The sequence below is a fragment of the Passer domesticus genome, chromosome 17, assembly GCF_036417665.1.
Source record: "Passer domesticus isolate bPasDom1 chromosome 17, bPasDom1.hap1, whole genome shotgun sequence".
Lineage (NCBI taxonomy): Eukaryota > Metazoa > Chordata > Aves > Passeriformes > Passeridae > Passer > Passer domesticus.
Window position 1 is genome coordinate 5,735,880 of NC_087490.1, and position 20,574 is coordinate 5,756,453.

The 20,574-nt window shown below is 43.9% G+C and overlaps 1 protein-coding gene and 2 long non-coding RNA genes across 12 annotated transcripts in view; 2 read left to right on the forward strand and 1 right to left on the reverse strand.

Moving 5' to 3' along the window:
- Positions 1-20,574, forward strand: part of LOC135282515 (uncharacterized) — a 214,049-nt gene that overhangs the window by 83,511 nt on the left and 109,964 nt on the right. The window lies entirely within an intron of this gene.
- LOC135282519 (uncharacterized) lies at positions 604-7,569 on the forward strand. Its single transcript, XR_010348651.1, has 3 exons — positions 604-670; positions 1,207-1,278; positions 3,119-7,569. It is a non-coding gene; the product is annotated as an uncharacterized LOC135282519 (long non-coding RNA).
- The window catches only part of HIC2 (HIC ZBTB transcriptional repressor 2), a 71,279-nt gene continuing 63,673 nt past the window's right edge, over positions 12,969-20,574 (reverse strand). For 9 of the 10 annotated variants that reach the window (XM_064392352.1, XM_064392351.1, XM_064392348.1 and 6 more), the window contains one exon: positions 12,969-14,833. In XM_064392352.1, coding sequence (XP_064248422.1) covers positions 13,085-14,797 — 1,713 coding nt within the window. In that variant the 5' untranslated portion in view covers positions 14,798-14,833 and the 3' untranslated portion in view covers positions 12,969-13,084. Of the gene's footprint in view, positions 14,834-19,496; positions 19,630-20,574 lie in introns of all 10 variants that reach the window. The other variant, XM_064392344.1, reaches the window with a different exon arrangement.

Sequence of the window (20,574 nt, forward strand, 5' to 3'; positions counted from 1 at the left end):
CGAGAATGTTGCTTCACTGGTTCCTAGGGGTGTGAAAGGGCCATGCTGCTGGGATGATGTGACCCACAGACTGCATGAGCTACTATTGGGCTACCTTTTTATCTGGAAATTGTTGTTTTACTTGTTATTACCATTTTGCTATGGACCAGGAACCGGTTTGGGCTTTGTACTCAGAGGTCTTCTGTAGTATGCCAGCTGGTGGAACAGTGCTGTGCAGGGCAAAAGTGCAATGAGAGCAGGTGGGCACTCCAGCTGAGTCAAGGGAAGTCAGTATGCCTCTGTAGAAAGCATTCACTGTGGTCAGGAGGTTTGAAAGTTCCCCATCTTGTAAAGGAGCTCAGAAGTAGAAGTAAATGCTTTTTAAAATAATGGAGATCCCTCTGACCTTTGCTTTCAAAGGGAGGAAGCAGGACAAGAGGTTCACAGACTGTATTGTGTGTACACATACACAGCAAAGGACAGGAGGAACCTCATACCCCTTGTCAGGAGGGGGAGTTTGTGACAAGCCCCGGCAGACACACACCTCCCCACTGTGAGCAAAGCTGTGCAGCTAGGCTAGAGCAGAGCTTACACTAAGGGCTGGCATCTCTCCCTCCTGCCAGTGTTTGTACACATCCTAAACTGCTGCTGCATGGTCTGGTGTGAGTCCTGAGACTGGAAGAGCCAGCTGGTAGGTCTGCAGTGCACTGCTAGAGAGCTTTAAGCCTGCTTGCTTTCCTTTCCCTCTTCCAGTTCCCACTGCACCCCCAGTCCTGGGACAAAGACCCCCACTGAAGAGCAAAGAAGTAGCTATAGTGAAACATTCCCTAGTTGCTGTCCACATCAGCTGCTGCTGCTCCTGCAGGTTGTGCCTGGTGTGATGGCAGCAAGGATCCAACTCCATGATTTTTGAATCCTTCCTCTTACTAAGTCTTTTGTATGGACACTCTTAGACCAGTTAGAGTGGCCAGGAACTGATCAATGTAAATTTATAAAAGAAATGGAGGTGGAACTCTGCTTCCCTTCTCTTTTTATGTGTTTCCTCTACCTAGAGGTACAGACCCAGCTGGTTGTTAGCTCAACCCTACATGTAAAAAATAAATTTAAAAAAGTGGTCAGCCTCCTCCCTCATTTGTTCTGCCCTCTGTGAACACAAAGCCTGTTCTGAAACACCTCTGTGTGAGCTCCAAGTAAGTCCATTGTAACTTCTCCTTCTACCCCTTCCAGCATAAAAGACACTTTATAGGCCTTTGCTGTACAGGACCACACTTCACATGTGACAGACTCAGAAAAGGCAAGGTAGGACTCTTGCAACAGCTGTAACTCAGATGTTTTTGCACACATATTATTTTTAGTTAATATAGATGGTGTTAACATTAATGCCTTAACCCTTGAGGAAGCTAGCTAATTTCCAGGTCGATATGGCCAGGGAGCTGGCTAATTTCCAGTGTTTTGGGGAGAGAGCCAAGAAGTGCAATGCCAGGGTGTTTCTGGCTGCTGGTGTTCCTGAGTGGACCACATCCGGGTCTGCACTTCATCCTGGGTTTCCAGCCCCTGTCTGCCACCCCACCACCCTCTGTGTGCACCACGGGCTAAAGTGTCTTTAACAGCAGGGCTGCCATTACCAAGCTGCAGCTGTGTGTTCTGATACTGTCACCAAAATGCTGAGAAGGGAACAAACTGGCTGCTTATTAACCGAGCTGCACAAGGCTGGCAGCTCACAAACAGCCACCTTGGTCTAGGAGTTTAATGTAAGATGTAGCAAAACAGTGACACCATCACCCATACATGTTGTTACTGAAACATGGGTCTAACCAGGAAAAGGCTGTGGCAAGCAAGCAGGAGAGGAAAAGGGAGGGGGGGATTTCAAACACTGCAGCCCAGAGAAAGAAAACCTTGCGTTTGTGCTTACGTCAGTAGCCTGTCTGTGTGCTGACCCCAGGCTCACCTGAGCCTTGGCAAAGCTCCCCTTTGTTCTGTGCTGGCGTTCAGAATCCAGAGTTATCCACCACTTCGTGACCCATTCCACCCAGACAGCCTGCCCATGATTGCTTCATAAAGCAAGACCAGGAATCAAAAACAGGGCATGTTTCCTGAGCAGAGATGGAAAACAGCTGTGCTGGAAAAAAGGAGGGGTTTTCTGGCTGAGCAGTGGAAAATACAGATCAAGGCCTGGTTGTGCAATCTTCTCTGGCTGGCCTTTGGCTGCTATTGTGGCAAGGGGACCAGCTGGACTTGGCAGGAGGCTGCTGCCCGGTGGTGGGGGTAGCAAGAGCCTCTGGTGACAAGGGTAGAAACCCAGAGCTTAGTTCTGTACATTTTACAGATGCTTGGGAGGCTGAGAACTGACATCTGGTGATGCTGCTCTCGCCACTGTCCTGCAGCCAGATCTGTCTGGCCAGTCCCAGATGGTGTTTCAATGGCCAGACCTGTTACTGCAAAGGCACAGAGCTCTGCAGGGCTACAGAACAGCAGCATCTACCCAGGTGTGAAGCTGAGTTCTGCCTGGTGCTCATAAAGTGCTCCCTGTGCAGCCAGAGCCAGGGGATGTGGTTATGTTGTCTGGCCAGGTTCCTGCGTCTGAATCCCCAGTGCCTGACTGGGGACTGTGAAGGGAGACTGACCAAAAGATCTTAGAGCTAGAATCTGCTGTGCCACTGCTGTCCTCTGAAATCAAGGGAAAGATGTGTCTTGATTTTACTAGCCTAAAATGCTGCTTGCTTCAAGCATGGCTTCTGGAATAGTTCTTGATTTTTATAAAATTCAAAATCTCAAATGAAAAGTAAAGGAACCAGCTAAGTATGGATCCAGAGACAAGGGGTGTGGGATTCTGTCTGGTTTTTTTTAAATCTAATTATTGTGTACAAGAAGGAGAGAATGGGCAAGAACAGAAAGGGAGAATTAGGCCTTTGCGTCAGAGCCAAATTATGCCAAAAATTACCCTCTTCTGCTGAGAGAGCCCTGCAACAACATCTCTCCTCAGTGAAAAGAAAGGGGCAAAATGATGAGAATGCAGAAGCAAAGGAAGTAGGCAGGACCATGAATCACCTCCTGGGCTGATACATGCCAGCTACATTGGTCTCTCTCCTTAGCACCTGGAACAGAGAAGGCAGTATGATGGATGTTCTTTACTCTGCAGTGTTGGAGCTCTGGATGTGCTGTAACTGCAGGGAGATTGTGCCTTCTTACAACTGGCTCAGCTACTGAGCTGAAACATATGGATCCAAACCTTGCTCTGCAGCAGCTTCCAGGAGTGTTCATCACTAAGACAGCACAACTGCAGGGCAAAAAGGCAAACCCAAAACTGATCACTGCTACAGAGCCATAAAGACAAGGAAGGAAGATGTGATATGGGGACCTGTAGCAGGGAGGAAACTGCAGAATTTAGGCAAGAGCAGTGCCCAGAGGAGATGCAGAGGAAAGCAATTTTGGTCCAAATAGCAAACTTTGGAGTATTTATGGTTCTGAGTTGGGAGCTGAACGTTATAAACACACCCCATGGAAGGCGTCAGAGACTTAAGGCTCTGCTAAGAGCAGCCAACCTCTCCTGTGGGATCCAGTTTGATTCTTCAGGTGCAGCTTATGAGGGCTGCAGGAGGTGTCTCCTACAGCACAAGAAAAGAACAAGACAAAGAACATTGCATTTTGCTATGGCAGTGCACCTGCTTTAGCTATTATTGGTTTAAGCCAGGTCACACTAAACTTGGTACACAGCAGGCTTTGCACAAGTGCACACAAAATCAATTTGCTGAAACCTGGACAACTTTGTAAGACATCCAGACAAACAAAACTCAGACACACAAAATTAATAGTTAGTAACTGCTTCAGCAGTCTTAGGCCTTTTGAAAATGTAGTATTACTTGCAGATGAAATCTCTAGTGCTTCTAGTCTATCTTCAATACAAAACAGGATGAAGACATATTTTGGAAATAATTTTCAAAGTGAGATGCTAGTCTTTCAGCCTTCACTGACCTGAAATTTTTTATTTACTAAAAAATTGTCCTTCCTTTTTAACTTTTTAATGTGGTACCAGTCATGATGATTCTTATGAAACAAACGAACCTTCTCCATCTGTATCTACTCTGTAGAGTCCGAATGGGACCTCAACAGTGGCTGAAACAAAATCTCATTTAAAAAAAATATTCCCATGGAAAAGTTCCAATTTTGATGCAATATTTCCTGCAAGAAAGCAAAAACCAAACCTATCATTCAAAGGTTTGACCCAATGTCTGCTCTTCAAGAGGGAGAAGGGTAGTGGAGAGGAAGCAAGTGAGTGTGGGTTTGGGAGAAAAGAAATCCTACCAATAAATGGGGGTAATGAAAGCAGAGGGAAGAAAGTACAAATTCCCAGGCATTCCAGACATATCTGGTATCCTTTACATCCTGCACTCTGCACTTCAGTTGTACATATTTCAGTGTTCCACTGCAGAGGCAGCTGCATTTCAGTTGGGAGTTCCTGTATGAAGAGTTTTGTATAGTTGTTACAGGATCTTATGAGATGAAAAGGAGCTGACCACGGCAAAGAAAGTAAAATAGAACATGCAATCTTTTAACTATGCTAGAAACCACTTATGCCACAGAGAAACGGGAGCCAGGAAGCAAAAACTTCCAGAAGAAATTAGAAATAAAAGGGAAAAACCAGAAAAAATCACTGGTAGCTGGGAAAAGACTGCAGGCTCATTACCACATCCGAGATGTTGAAAAACAGCCTCTGGTTTTCTGTAGCTCTTCATCTGTTTTTCTGTTCATTTTTGTCCTTCTCTTTAACCTTGCTGGGTAAAACACATCTCCAAGGACAAATAAAAATTATTTTCTTGCCAGTGCTGCTGACTTTGCAACCTGTCAGAAAACTGACTAAACTTGAAGCTCCTTCAGTCAGTCACTTTAAAATATAGTCAGCATTGTGTTTAAAGAAAAAAATGAACTGTATGAATTCAACACCAGGGTTACTCTGCTGTATGTTACAGTATTCTCCCATGCTCTGGGAGAAATGGCACAACGAGCTGATGAGTGGTGTTACAAAGGAAGTGCTGCAAAATATTAGCCTTGGCTCTTGCAGTGTAGTGAAGATGCTTTATTTGTTTCAATTAAACAGGTATTTTATTAAAGAATTCTTAGATCCAAAAAATTGGCCAGGGAACCAGAAAAGAAGACCATTTAGAACCCAGGCTCAGGAAATGTGAATTAATTTTGCTAGGGTCACATTTAACCTTGCCAAGGAAAAATGGCTGAATTGTAACATTGGAGGGGTTGTAATCTGCAGTGGGTGCTTCTGTCATCAATTACATTAATCTTTCCTGGAAGCATTTACTCCTTTTACCTGCACCATAGGTGGGTGGGAACTATAATTTCTTTTAGGAACTTTTCTGCCTCAGCTTCCTCACTGCTCCTCATAGTTACATTTAGAGCCCAAACAGTCTGGAGGGATTTATGGATGGCAGCTCCACCTACCATCCACTGTCTCTGGCAAACGCTGATTTCAGACTGTGGTGAGGACAAAACAGGGGTAACTTTTCAAAATCAGCTTAATCTTGCTCAGGGTCACAACAAAAAAAGTGAAATTATGACTGGTCCATTATCCATGGTCTGCACTGTGTGCCTGCCTGGCCCACACAATTCATCCCTTCTGATATTCTAACAAGTGGCAGATTTTGGCTCATGAGCCAAGTGCAGAGGTGCATTAAATGTGAGGTTGAGTGCCTTTTTTAGGCTGTATATGTGTGTGGGGGGGTGTCTTTGTGAAGTAGCTGGTTCAGATCCCTGGGCAAGAATAATTGAAGGAAAAACATGGAGAGAGTCAGCTATAGGAACAAGGTGAACTCTAGAGCAAGAGATGTAATTTTTCAATCAAGCTTTTAATGAAAAGATCATAAAATAACAGTTTCTCATCACTGTACATTAAGACTGCAAATTTCTGAATGCTGAGATCATATTATAATTTCTGTATCTTTTTATATGACACTTGAGTTGAAGCCACAACTATTGTGGCTCTGACCTGAATTCAAGCTCTTGAAGGAAATGAACAGAACATTGCAGCAGGAATGTTGGCCTTTCCCTTGACCTTCCCTCCTTTCCCCCTCCCCAGGAAACATCCAGGGCTTCCAGACTGACTGATAATTAAGGCTTAAAATGAAAAAAACCCAACCAAACAAAAAACAGAAACCAAAAGGGGTGATGCAACATCCCTTTTCCAGTTGTATCGAAAATATTAAAATAAAATGGGGGAAAATATCCAGCCAGCCAGAACAAGATCCTCTCCTCATAGAAAAGTTATCCCCAGCCAGTCAAAAGTCCTGTGGAAGGTCAGAGGAACAGCTGTACTGAGAGTGCTTCGATTGGTAACTTGTGACAGAGGAAGCCTAAACCAGTCCCACTCCTCAGGGAAAGCAGCGCTAGGAAGCGGGTCCCTAATGCCAACAAATGCCACATCCAGTGTGGTGGCTCAGACCTGCCCCACCACATGGCACAGCTCTGTTCCAAAAACACTGATCCCCTGATCCCTGTGTCCAACACTGGCCTTCAAAATGCTCAGGAAAATTAGGGAAGGGAGGAAAGGAGATGGTGGCAATAGGAGACAATGGAACAAAAAAGCATTTCTCTCTCTAAACTTATGTTTCAGGATCTTTGAGTTGTTAGTTAAAACAAGGAAAGCAGAATAAACAGCAGTTTTGATGTGGCAGAAAGATGAACTAGGGATGAAAGAAAGGAGTCTCCCTGACTTGGAGGACCAGCTAGGAACCTTACAGCAGAGCTGGAACTGCCTCACATGGGTTCCCAAATATTTTCCTTTTGCAAGGAAAGCAGCATATTTAGTGAGTCTAACAGGAAATAATCAAAGGTGAAATTTCTTACCCTATTCTGAAAAAATGCAAAATATGAGGAGGGGAAAGGGGCTGAGAAAGAGCTTTTCCTTTTGCCTGCTTGTCTCCTGCACTAAAATCAGGATCATAAAGTACCATGGGACTTAAAACATTGCAAAAGGCTACTTTCAGCTATTGAAAGCAACCCCTAAATTTTCTTTTTCAAGAATATGGCCAGTTCTGGAGTGCAAGAATAAGCTTATAAGAATAAAGGATTTTACAGTAAATGGAGACTTTACTGATGTTCAGCAAATAATTATTTAAACAAAAACTAAGGAAAAAATGCCGTAAGTCTCTTTAATTATTCCAGACTTACAGCTCTGGGTTCATTTAGATTTTAAACTCTTGCTTAAACAAATGTTTATCCAAACGTGCCATCTCAATGATGAGCATTTCTGCAGTCTGGGGACAGCTCAATGTTTGTTACCTAGAGCTTCTTAAACCCAATTAAAACGTAGGGAGGTTTTGTTTCTTTGTTTTTTATTTGCTTTTCCCTTAACTCCAGTACTGCTGATTGGAAAGGTTTCAGAATTTGGCAAATATCCAGAAATCAGCAAACATCCTTTCTTCGTGCTAATTGGTAAGGCTGTAGTAGGTGCTGACTCCACCAGCACTGGAACAAGAGGCTTTGGAAAGCACAGCTTCTCCCAGGGGCTCGAGCCCCCTGTGCTGTGGCCAAGCTGCTGCTTCAGTATGGTCTGCAAGGCCCACCGTGAGCTGGCACAGAGGCTGAGGGGTTTGGCACGCAGCTTCCTCTGCCCATCCCAGGCCTCGACTCCCCACTTCTGAGATCCTTATTGCTACCACAGTAAACAGTGAGTGAGGGATGAGGGACACTTTAAAAAGAGCTACATCCTGTCCTTCAGGCAGGACAGCAGACTTGTCTCAGTCACAAGCTGCAATCAGAAGCACACAGCTATTCCTCAAGTGACTTTTACCTTCTCTGGATTTTGCCAGCAGTCACCTCAGATTTCATTTTGTTTCATTAAGTGTACTGGATGTTTCTCTGGTCAAGACCCATATTCCTGCTTTTCAGAACTGAAGCAACATGGTAAAATACTGCCAACCCAGACTTTGAACCTGCACTGCTTGAAAACAATGCTTTCCACACACAAGAGAGAGAGGAAAACAAAAACAAAAACCAAAACAGGAATCTTAAAAGAGTGACACTGTAAATTGAAACATTTAAATACAGCAAAACATAAATTCCTCTTCTATGCAAAGCTACAAAAGTCCAGTCTTTGTATTGTCTTCACAGGTTATGGTTTATGGCTATGTTGAGTCTCTGAGATTCCTTTTTTCTTTTTTTTTCTTTTTTTTTTTTTAATATATTTTTTTCATTTTTTTGAAATCCTGTAGAGAAGACCCTGCGGACACATCTTTGTGTTTGCAACTTTCTGAATTACATTGCAAAACTGTGCATACAGAATCTGAGAAATAAATACATTCATTACTGCACATACATATTGATACAAAAACAACACTGTCAAATAGTGTTTGCACCATCTTTGTTAGATATTAAGACCAGGCAAAATTAATATTTCATTTTCCATCAGCCCCCCCTCAAATGTTTGAGGTGGCTTTGGTGTAGAAGGTAAAAGCTACAAAGGGTCAAGACTAATGATGGGGAGCTTTCTTAAACCTTTTTATTTTTGGCTTCAGCGTTATTTTAGCAAACCATCCTCATTGGTCATCTTTAAACTACCATGCAGACCGGCTTATCTTTCCACCTAGGCAGCCTCAGGAGTTTTGGTTGGGCTCTTTGTGCAGGACTGTAAGGTGTGGAGTGAATCAACCCAGCGGTTGCACTAAGGGGCCCAGAGGAGCCGGAGAGCCCGGCCCGGCCCGGCCCGGCCCAGGCCGCTCGGTGCCCGCGGGCAGGGCCGGCAGCGGGCTGAGCTCTGCCGCGGCCGCAAAGCCTCACAGAAGCTGCGTGTCAATAGCTCTTTGGTGCCTTCTGCGAGCTTTGTGGCTCCTGCCAACAGCCCCAAGTGCACTGAGCTGGGCCTCTGGGGATTTTTTTGCCAGGAATTTGTTTTTGGAAGTTTTGCAGTAAAGGACTGGAAACAGCCCGGCTCCCCATGGCTAAAGTTAAGGAGATGTGCTGGGTACAGCGGCTCCCAACATCTTCTAACATCATTTCTTATCTCTAGAGCTTCTTGCATCTCCCTTTGCCCTCTTGGTTCCCTCACACTCCTCTGAAGAAGCGGGAGGCTGAAATGCCTCTACAATAGTGCCTGGGTCTCACTCCCAGCAGCATCTCTCATGGATTGAAGGAAAAAAAAAAAGTTCTACATGCCATATTTGTAATTGCCCACCCTCTCCCCACCCTCCCGGAGCAGTGCTGGAATGCAGGCTGGGACACAGATTCCCCCTCCCAAGCTGGGGAACACTGCGTAGCCTTCAGAGACAAACCAATGGAAAAAGCAAAGATTAATTTTGACTGGCCCCTAGATCTGTTGAGGTCTGAAACTGTAAAAGTTTATGTAAACAATGAGATAAATATATTAGTACTTTTCTGAGCCAAGTGAGGTTCCATACTCATTCAAATGTGCTTTGGTTTAAAAAATAGTTTTGTGAATTTGGGTATGAGCTTCTTATTCTTTTATACAACTTTTGCTATTTTATCTTTTTTTCCTGTTATTCCGAAAACATTCTGGAACTAAGTGACTAAAGCATATACTTAAGCTGCCTGGCCTCTTTTTTTTTTTCTTTTTTTTTTTTTGTTTCCTTTTAAATTGGTTTTTTTCCTCTTGAGGCTCTTTGTGTATTTAAAAAAAAATTCAAAATAAAATTAAAAAAAAATCAAAGACGCAGCTCCCTCCCCCCCCACCCTAAAACTCTTAAAATCTTAAATATGAAACTAGTGTTTTGCTTTCTCATTAAAATACAGAAAAATGTTGATACAATACTATGTCGTACAAATGCAGTTGAGTGTTTAGGCCCCAAGCAGGCCTGAAACAGTCCCTGAAGTTTTGAGTATTATTAGTAATTCATTATTACTGTCACAAATTGGAAAATGTTGTTTATACTCAGTCTATGGAACACAACTTTACACAGCTATTTGAAAAAAGAACATAATTTCCTTTTGTACAATACTCTTGCTGTACACAGACTTTATGTCGTACTGTTTAAGTGCTGGGGAGGGGATTTAAAAAAAAAAAAAAAAAAAAAGATGCTCCAAAAAATAGTTTTTAAAAAATAGCATTGGGTCCTGAAAGTTCAACATAATTCTCAAGGCTTAAGAAACAAATGAAGAGGGGGCCTGGGGCAGGGGGAGAAGCTACATCACCCACACACATGTAAAAATGGAATTAAGAGAGCGGGAGCTGAGGAGCTCCGTGCCGCGGCTGCCGCGGGCTCGGCTGTGCCAAGGGGCCTCTGGCAGCTCCGGCCACTGAGGACAGGGCCCACCCGGCCGCATCCCTCGCTAAGGAGCTAAACCCGGCCTGGGAGGGGGAGCCGAGCGGGGTCAGCTCCGCCCTGGGCGGCTGCAGGGAGCTGAAGGCGGTATGAAAGCGCCCAGGAACTCATCTCGCACAGCTGTGCCTGGGCTCTGCTCAGATTCCCTCTGAGGGCAAGGTGGATGGCACGGCCTTCCCCGTCCTTCCCAAAGACTATTTCGGGGACATTCTCGGGGGCGGGGGGAGAGTTGATAAAGAATCAAGGAGAAAATAATTCAATATATATTCAAAAATGTGGAAGTGCTAAAGACGCTAAAAGCCCACTTAACCCCCGAAAAGAAAACAGCGCGTCTCAGCACAATTCGACAAAACCAGAAGTCCATGCCCCTCTGCCGCGCTGCAGTGCGGGAGCAAGCGGACAATGGCACGGGCAGAGGCACACGGCAGCGGCTGCGGAGGGGCGAGTGTTCCCTGTAACGTGACACCAGGCCAAGGCTCAGCGCCTCTGGGTTGTCTATTGCTTGGAGCCTGGATTCCAGTTTCCTCAGTTCAGTCAATTGACCCAAAAACTTCTCATGGACTAGTCTATCTTAAAAAATAATAATAAAAAAAAAACCCTAATAAGAAAAAATGAAACAAAACAAAACAAAAAACCAAGCAAAAAAAAACCCCAATAGAAAATGAAGCTTATATTTCTTTGTTTTAGTCAAACGTGCTCACTTTTTTCTTTTTTTTTTTTTCTTTTTTGGTCAAAACTTTAAAAAAATTGTTCGTTTTGTTTTTTTTTTTTTTTTTTAAAAAAGACAAAACGTGAGGTTTGGTAAAACTTACGCATAGAGACTATACTGGTTTGAGTGGAAAAAGAAAAAACAAAAAACAAAACACCAAAAACCAACAAATGAAAAAATGCAAGTGTAAACCTTAGTCATTTCAGAAGGGATGATTCTACTGGCTGTGAATTTTTACCACCACAGTCACGGGAGGCTTGAAATAAGCCATAGCTTTCCACAAGGTCACGCCAACAAAGTCAAGGGGGCCAAGAATCGGTGGGCAAAGTTCTCTGTCTTCTCTCCTAAACCAATAGCAGCTGTTGGCTGTGATGTCTTAGGCAGATGTTGCAAGAACATTTTGTTTCTTTTTCTTTTCATTTTTTCTTTTTTTTTCTTTTTTTTTTTGTGTGCGTGTGTTAAATTGTCTAAAAGGGAGGATATGAAACACTTTGGTTTGCTTTCTCCTCCTCTCCCCCACCTTATTGCACTCTGGATTCTAGTAAATTATAGGCTGCTATGCCCTCACCCTCTGTCCTGCCAGGTGTTTACAGACTGACCCAGATGTGCTGGGGGAGTGGAAGATGAGGGGGACATTTTCCCCTCCCCATAGTATCCAGACTCAATAAACAAAGCTGGAAAGGGCCCAAAAAGCTCAGAGAAGTTTTCTGCTTTTATCTAAAAGTGACTATAGACAGCCAAGAGACTGAGAATTGAGCCAGTCCAAGCAGCCAGCACAGCCTCTAGCTCAGTGTATTTTTTGCTTTGTCTTTGGCCAAGCTTTGCTTTAACATTTCTGTAGTTGACTTTTGATGGAAGGACGGGGTGGTAAAAATCCCTTAACTTTAATTTAGCTTCTACTTTTATACATTTAATTACTTACAATTAAAAAAAATGCCTAATCTTTCACTAACCATCTTATTGTTCTCATGAATTCAAGAGGTAGCAAAGGTAACAAGTCTGTCCACACAGACTTGCTCTTTAGTGAGGGAGGAAAGCTAAAAACATACACACACACAAAAAATAAAATAAAAAAATAATAAAAAAGTACCTATGGAACTTGTAGCAAGTCCAGCCTACATCAAACCCCCTCCCCACCCACCCACCCTAGAATTAACCTCCGACCTTCCAGTTCAAACATTCACATAAACGTTACAATGGTTTTTCCTTTAATAAAACAAGTACCTCTAAGCAAAGAATATTCATACGAAACTACTAGAAAAGTAAAGACGACCCCCTGCTCACTGAAAGAAATTCCCAGGGCATCCAGTCCCTGTTCAGTCATGGGTAAGGCAAAAGAGGTTTGCGTGTTTTATGGGAGAAGGTGGCACGTGGTTATGTGTGCCAAGGACAAAGACCAAAACCAAAATGGGGAGGGATGGTAAGGGAGGCTTCGCCATTTGTTGAAATGAATTACCGGGGCTGGCACAGCCCTGAGAGCTGCTCCCCACACCATCGCCAGCCCAGCACACAGGGCTGGGCTCCACCGCCGCTGTGGCTTCCCCACAGCCTGGAGGGGCTGCCAGCCCTGTGAGATGGTCCACAGACACAGCTTCTGCACTTGAGAATGCTGTTATTTCACAGCTACTTAGGCCACTGAAAAGGTGTATTTTGTTGGTTTTTTTTTAATGGCAAGAAATACCCCTACTGAGTTTGGTTTTAGGAGAGGAGGTGAGTACAATGACAGGAACACAAAAAGAGGCAGGGAAGGGGAGCCAGCAGAGGCTGAAAGTTCCCCAAGGTCCCCTTACCTGCTCCAGATAAACAATATGGCAATGAAGTTGATGTGTGCAAAAAGAAGAGGCATTTCTTGCCAGGTCATCAAAATTTGAAGGGAGACTGGGACTAAATGCATCAGCTTGGCTGTGGACCTTTCTTTTTTTAAAAAAAGGAAAAAAAATGAACTTTTTTTTTTAAATGTTAAAGCTACATTTGTTTAGGCCTCTCATGACTGAACAGAGTATGGGAAGTTGCCCCCTTTTTTTTTTTCTTTTTTTCTTTTTTTTTAAGCAGCAAGTCTACAGAAAGGTAAATCACTGCGGATGGGCTTGAAGCTCATTCTGGAGTCTTTGGCTTATGTGGGAGAGGTATGCATTCGCAGGTGGCTGATCAGATTGCGCTGCTGGGTGAATTTCCCACCACACAGTTGACATTCGTAAGGTTTTTCTCCTGAGTGGACACGCATATGCTCTGTTAGTCGGTACTGCCGGGTAAAGCGCATCCCACATTCCTCACAAGCAAAGGGCTTGAGCCCCAAGTGGCTGCGCATGTGCCGTGTCATGGTGCCACGCTGCGTGAACATCTTGCCGCAGATGTTGCAAGGGAAGGGCCGCGTCAGCCAGTGAGTCTTCTCGTGCTGCCGCAGTGTGGCTGGATCCTTGTAGCTCTTCTCACACACTGAGCACTTGAAGGGCCGGGACTCCGCAGCGTAGGACTGATTGGGGTTGGACAAATCCTCAGCTTCATCCTTGCTGCCGTATGTGCCTTCCTCCTTGATGTAAAGGTCTTCCTCGGTGTGCGTTTCCACGTGGGCATTGAGCTGCTCAGAGCTCGGGAAGCCTTTGCCACAGGGGATGCAGACATACAGGTTGTCACCATAGGCCACTGGCTCAAACCCCTCCTGCCGGTAGACATAGTTGGCACTGGTATGGCCGCCGCTCTCACTCTCACTCTGGCCACTGTCGTCACTGTTCTCCTTACCGTTTTCTACCTCCTCCTTACATGGGTAGGGCAGGTCTGCCCCGTAGGCCCCGGCCAGACTCCTCTCCACAGACTTGGACAAGGGCCCCAGCAGGATACCATTGGGCAGCCCTTCACCCTCGTCCCTGTCTTTGCCCCCTTCCTTTCGGTCAAAGGCGTTGTCTTTCTTGATCCACTCCTTCTTGCGGGACGAGTGCCGGAGGCCCTTGCGCTGGCTGCTCTCTGTCAGTGAGTGGTGGCACTCCTCGCTCAGATCCATCTCCATGGGGTCGCTGCTGTCCGCCATGCTGTGGGGGGCTCCGACGCCAGACTCGTCAAACGATGAGGCACTGTTGGCTGCAGGGGCTGAGGCAGATTGGGGAGAGCCATGCTGGCTTTCGCTGTGCTGCGTGTCATCGTGGGAGGCCGCGACAGGGAGCGAGGGGCTTTTTTTGGAGAGGTCAAGGCCTAGCTCCTGGTCACCGGTGCTCCCATTCGCACTGCTGCTCCCACCACCGTTCTTGCTGGTTCCCCTGCTTAAGGAGTGACAGTTCTCTTGGTTGGAGCTGCTGATGAAGACCTCGTCATCAGAGAGCTTTCCCTTTGACAGCTCCTTTGAGTGCGAGCCCTTCAACCCCTCATTTGACCCTGAATAGCGAGCTTGGATGACTGAAGCAGTGGAAAGTCTCTGACTCCTGGCAGATCTCCCAACACCAAGGCCACCGGCCTTGCCAGCAAAGGACTTGCCGTTCCGCTTCAGCTTCTTTCTGCAGAGAGCTGCCAGGTCGTGCAGTTGGAGGTAGCTTGCTGCGGTGAGGAGAGCATTAAAGTTCTGTTCACCAGGCTGGTCAGTCGTTAAGAGCTTGCCAGTATAAATAAAGTCCAAGATCTGCCGGAACACGGTGGGGTTCACCATGTCCGTGTCTAAGTTTATCAAGTTGTCATGCAGGACAAGGGATTTGAAATACATGCTGCTGGCTGCCAGGATGTTCTTATGGGCACGAAACAGGGCATTTTCTACCACAATGATCACATCACAGAGGAAACCTTTGGCTCGTTGCTGGTTCAGCTGCAGTAGCAGTTGTTTGGCATGATTTGGCAGTTCCATCTCCACCTTCTCTTCCTCTCACCTTCACCTTACCACCTGAAAAACAGGAGGATGAGAGGTGTGAGCTTGCTGTCTTCATTAGAACAGGTTACATTTAATAGACTGGTTTAACACAGTGCAGGCTATGTTAGGCTGGACACTGACTAGGGAGATCTGAGTACATTGAGCCCTGCAAGCTGTGATCCTGCTGGGAATACAGAGAAATATTTCACATGCTAAGACTTGATTCAAGTCTTTCAAAAATCAGATTTGTAATAATCTTTTTACAAAAGCAATTGCCATTGGCTGGAATCGCTATTCAAAAGATACCAGCATGGAAACAATAGTTAGGTACAGGTAAAGCTCTTCTCTGCTGACAGACTTGAAGGGAGGATGAGAAGTGAGAAAAAGTGGAAGAAAAGAGAAGCATCTACTTCACTGTCATTTGCATATCTGAGCATGTACAATAATTAGCATAAACTGCAGTTTCCTTTCTTTAATATGTAGTTTACTTCTTGGCTGTTACATGTTGAAATCTTGTAACACCTAGCTGCTCTGGGGTTGAGAAAATGACATGTAGCAAGTAAATCCATTGAAGATGGAATTACCCACACTGAGGTGTGAATGAGAAGCCTCCTTAAGAGTATGAAAAGCTGCTTTAAAAACCACTCCCCTGGCTGTGTCCATATCCCAATCCATTAACACGTAGGGTTAGAATCAACCCTCAACTGGCTGAAATTCAGGATGCTGAGCTAGCTAAATGTCACCACATGTCTTCATAAATCTGAAACATTTTTCTCAAGTTAATTTTGCTCTGTCTTTAATTTTGAAAAAAATTTTGTTTAAAATAACAGAGTCAAGTAACATATCTCAAGTCACAGTTTCTCTATCCTGAAATACTGTAACAAGAGAAAATTGTGGTTACCTGCATATAGTTAATGCATTTTACAAACAGTAGTCATGATGTATTTTAATTTAGATGTTTATATTGGCCTTCCCAGTAGTATGGACTGTAGGAAACACCCATGTTGAGATATGTCAGAACTAATGCAGTTGCACATTTGGGAGATGTTACAATCCATAAAACCCAGAATTCAATTTGGGATTGCATTTGGGAATCCAAGATAAATTTTAATTTTGTTTTTTCCTTTTTTTTTGTTTTGTTTCTCTGTGTGTGTGTTTGTTTGAAAGTGCCAACTACTGCTTGCATCTGTTAAAGTTGATTTAAAATAGTTTCTGAGGTTCAAAAGGAGGAATTAAATACCAAATTAACAACAACCACAATTTAGCCTTCTACTTCCTTTCTTCCTTTCCCAGTTCATCATATTATTGAAACATTTCTCTTATTGAAGGAGAAGCAAGCCATAAATACAGAGAAATTAGGAGCTTAGGTTCTCTCTTAAAATCATCATCAGTTGTGAGTCCCACTACCACGCTCTGTCCCATCAGAGTTCAAATGATGAAGCATTAGACTGCATTTTGTTCTCTCTGTGCCAAGCATAGGTACATAACAAAAAGAAATAAGGAGTGATGCAGTTAGTATAAAAAATTGCTTCCCCCAAATATGATTGTTACTATGTGGTGATAAATAGAAAGATTGCATTTGGCAGAAAGGTGGTAAATTTACATCATCCATTTCTGCACAACAGAGAAGTTTTGCTTTATGAAAAAAGCTACCAAAAAGTAAACAAATGAAATATTTCCTCCAGCATTGTTGCTTGACTATCCTGGTACTTTTCCTAACAGATCTGTCAAGCAGGTGCCTCCCTTCTTCCACAGCACACAGCTCTTCACTTATCTGCTGATCAGCCTGGTGCTTGCTTATGCTTTTGGTGGAATTTCTTGGTGGCTCTTCAGTGCAGCAGCACCTGATTTAGCATCCACACAGATCCCTCTGGCTCACCACCCTGACCCCCAGCTAAAAAGGCTGCTCTGCTTTCCCATTTGATTTTATTTCATCAATGGACTGCAACCCAAGAAGACGGTGGATTCACCACAGTGCCTCTGTGCTCATGGATGTTGTTCCCAGAGCTCGATGGCTTTAGAAAGGGTGGCAGCAAAAAGGAGGAAGTACAGGCTTGCCATGGTGCTACTTCCACCTACAGTGTTTCTGTAACAGAAACTCACCCTGCAAAAATCAGAAAAATGTGATAGGACAGGGGCTCCTGTCCTCCACCGAGCAACGCTGAGCACTTAAAAACCAAGTTTTGATGTAATTAGTCGCATCAGAGTTGCAGGATGGAGGATGCAGCATGTCTGGTTCTAGTGGATTGCTTCCAGAATTGCTGATTAAGGGGAAGAAGCAGCAGCACAGAAGCACAAAATACCCATTTTTATCTAGCCAAGCCAGTGAGAGCCCTTACTTCTGGGTCACTGAGATACATCGATAGGGGAGAACAAAAACATGGCTTGCAACTTAACAGCATCTTGCTATATAAATGCATCCTGCATTTATAGCAAGATACAGCCTAGTACTACAGATAGCAAGAAACAGCCTAGCACTACAATTTCACTGCAAACATCATGGTGCTTTTCCATGCATGTAGCACACAAAATCCCTGGATATGACTTTTAAGTGTTCCATAAAGGACAAATATGGGAAAGGAAGGGAAACAGCACAGCCAGTATTTTCTGCCTAAACAAAGTAGTAGTAGTAGTAGTAGTAGTAATAATAGTGTGATGTTACTGAAGTTAAAGTGGGCTTATTTCCCACGGATGTAGCACTTAAAGCAGAGGTCTAGAAATTACTGTATTCAAGTTGTCTAAGCCTTAAGGCTTACAACATCTATTAATGCAGAATATTTTTAGCATTTTACTTTTTTTTTTGTTTTACTTTTTTTTTTCTTTCTGCCTTAAATTATATTGAAACCAGGTAATGAGCCTGCAGAGAAAGCCCTGGAAACAGAGTTAGAATTCTAATTCTGCTACTGACCTTCATGAGAAAGATAATGTTATTACTACTGAGTATGTTCTGCAGCATAAAAACTAGCATAGTACAAGTTGCTTAAATTACCTCTATTTATCTCACATGTCAGATTTTACAGGACTGTTCATGTTCAAGACATATGTATAAGGCAGGCTATTACCTTCAGTAGATTTCAAAATCAGTGGCCAGGTGCAAGCAGTAAAACCCTGCCTTATCAAATTTGGATTTGTTAGCTGAAGTCTAACATGGATTTAGCAACCCCCAAAAAATTAATGTAATGAATCAAGGCAGCAAAACCTTTGACCAAGCTTAGAGCATTGTGTAAAATGTTGTCAGAATTGCCCACCAAGGGTTTTGACCAGGACAGGAGAATGGCTCAGAGAACACTCCTTTGGCTGAAGTCCCTTTGTTGACAAAAGCCTTATAGCAACCTGCCTTGTGTATCTTGTGCAGTCCTCAACAGAAATAAATCCAGTCCAGGTATTTCATAGAGGTGCCTAGTTACAAACCCTTCTTTGACCATGATGCATTTCAGAGGTGGAGGAGGAAAGGTGTGTTGGAAAAGTTGTTAGCAAAAGAGAAGCAGGCATTATTTCTTAACTTATGGCAATCCTAGAATCTCACTTCTAGCTGAAGGCATGGGACCAAGGACAACTGTGAGTTTAAATCCTGTTTAAAAGTTATTTGGCCAAACAAATGGCAGGTGCAGCCTCAGAAAGGCCTTGCTATCCATTAGTTTGCAGAGAGTGTTTCTTAACAAACCGTAACATTTGAATAACAACACCACAACCCCTCCAAAGTTCTAAAAAATCACAGTGAGTTTATACTTCTTGTATTTCAGTATCATTTTTAATAACCCTTCCTTTTCTGTTTTCTGGAAAAAAAAAAAAAACCAAACCAAAAACAACCCAGAAAAAGTATACTCCCAGTTCAGAGGAGCCCTGGTTCAGAAAAGGCTCAGGTGCATTTCTAGTAAAAAATCCAACTCCCCAGACCTCAAGAATACATAAATGTCTCACTGGGGCCACAGTCTTTAAACATTGAATGTAGTGTGCAAAATTTCACCCCTTTGCATTTAAAAGAGGATTACAGAAGGCTCTGGACAAATAGCAGCAGTAATGGTCTTTTTTCCAGATTTAGTTTGGTTTTCTCACATTCAAGACACACTTTTTTCCGAGCAGTGAACCTGCTCAAATACTCCCACGCTATAAGGGAATGAAACAAGGCTAAGGCTCTCCACTACCTCCACCATATCCATGACACTGAGACACAGCACATGCAAAGACATGAGAAGTACAGGGCACAAATCACAGAATACAGTAATGCTGCAAGCAGATGCCACACATGAAATAAAGCTTTGCAAGCTAAGAGCTGACAGCATCTTAATACACAATATTGCCCCAGGAGCTGGGCAACTGCGAGCTGCTGTGCCCAGCCTGGGGCACACTGCGACCCCGTGGGCAGCAAGGCTGTGCACAACACACAGGCTGCTCCTGGAGCTGTGCTGCTCTCACTACACAGCAGGAAAAACTTCATCTGCTCTTTGCACAAAGAGTCTGGACACCACAGAAAATGAAATTGCTAAATAGAGGAGAAGAGAAATCCCTTCACCCCTTTCAACAGTATAAAATCTACATATTCACTACAGGTTTGATTTTCTTTAATATCACTAAATCTCTACCTAAAAGTAATTGCTGAATGAATGCTAAATGTGTTATCATAGCAACCTCTGACAGGAGATGCTATTTGATTTCATCTCTGAGTTATAGATTGCAGCACATGAATATTGTTTACCTTTTAAGAAGCAACACCAGTGAAGCAAAGAATCAATCATAAACAGATCTAAGGAATCACTCATTTCACGTAGAGGATTTGTGGCTGGATGAGAAGGCTAGACACCAAGCACCTGAACAGTGAGTTAACAGTACTGCAGATAAAAACCAACAAACAGATTAGATGTGATGTATCAAATTAAGATGCTGTTAAAACATCAGCCTACTGTGCATGTTATAATAGACCCAGGAAGAGACAGTGGCCTGCTTACTTATTTCTCCACCTTCCCAAGTAGCTGAGCTGCACTGAGCAGACACTGCAGCAGTGAGCATGGAGAATAAGACAAAATGGAATCCACTGTTTCCTACACTGCTTTCTCCCACCAGTTTATGACATTAAAAATGCTGTGTCCAGCTGCTACTGGAACTGAGTGAAACTGAAACACATGACTTCTGCATCCTTCAGTTTCAGCTGAACCAACTTTTTTTTGAGCACTTAATGACCGCATTGGGAAGAGAGCTTTCCTGTTCCCCACTGGCTCATCTGATCTTCCTTTCCCCACGTCCCAACAGAACCAGGACCCTCAGAGGTATCAGTGTAGTGGGTGGTTCACAGCTGACCTGCCCCCAGGAGTTGCATTTGGCAGGACATTAGCCCGAGACTTTTAAAGATATTCACATTCTAGAACAGCAGAAGCATGGGGAGAAGTGCTGGAACTATGTTAGTCCAACTATGGTTCCCTATTCCCAGCCCCTTGGAGCAGTCAGACAGCAGAATTCAGAAGCTGAGGCACAAACATGCATTTTCATCACTGGCAGTGGAACAGCAAAAGCTCTGTGAAGAAGGCTCAAGCAGAAAACAGGATGCAGCACCCTTGTTTTTCTCACACAAATATTTAGCACTTTAAAATAGCTAAGACCAACATGTGAAGTTACTCAGGCAGAGGTCTGCAGAGCTGGGGAAGGGAGAGAAAACATGCAGGACAGATCAGGATGTGCAGCTGATTTTGCAGGTGTGGGCATGGAAAAGAGAAGGAAAATGGAGGATGGAGGATCATTTTGCAGAAGGTACCACATCAGCAAACTGAAAGTGGCCCTTG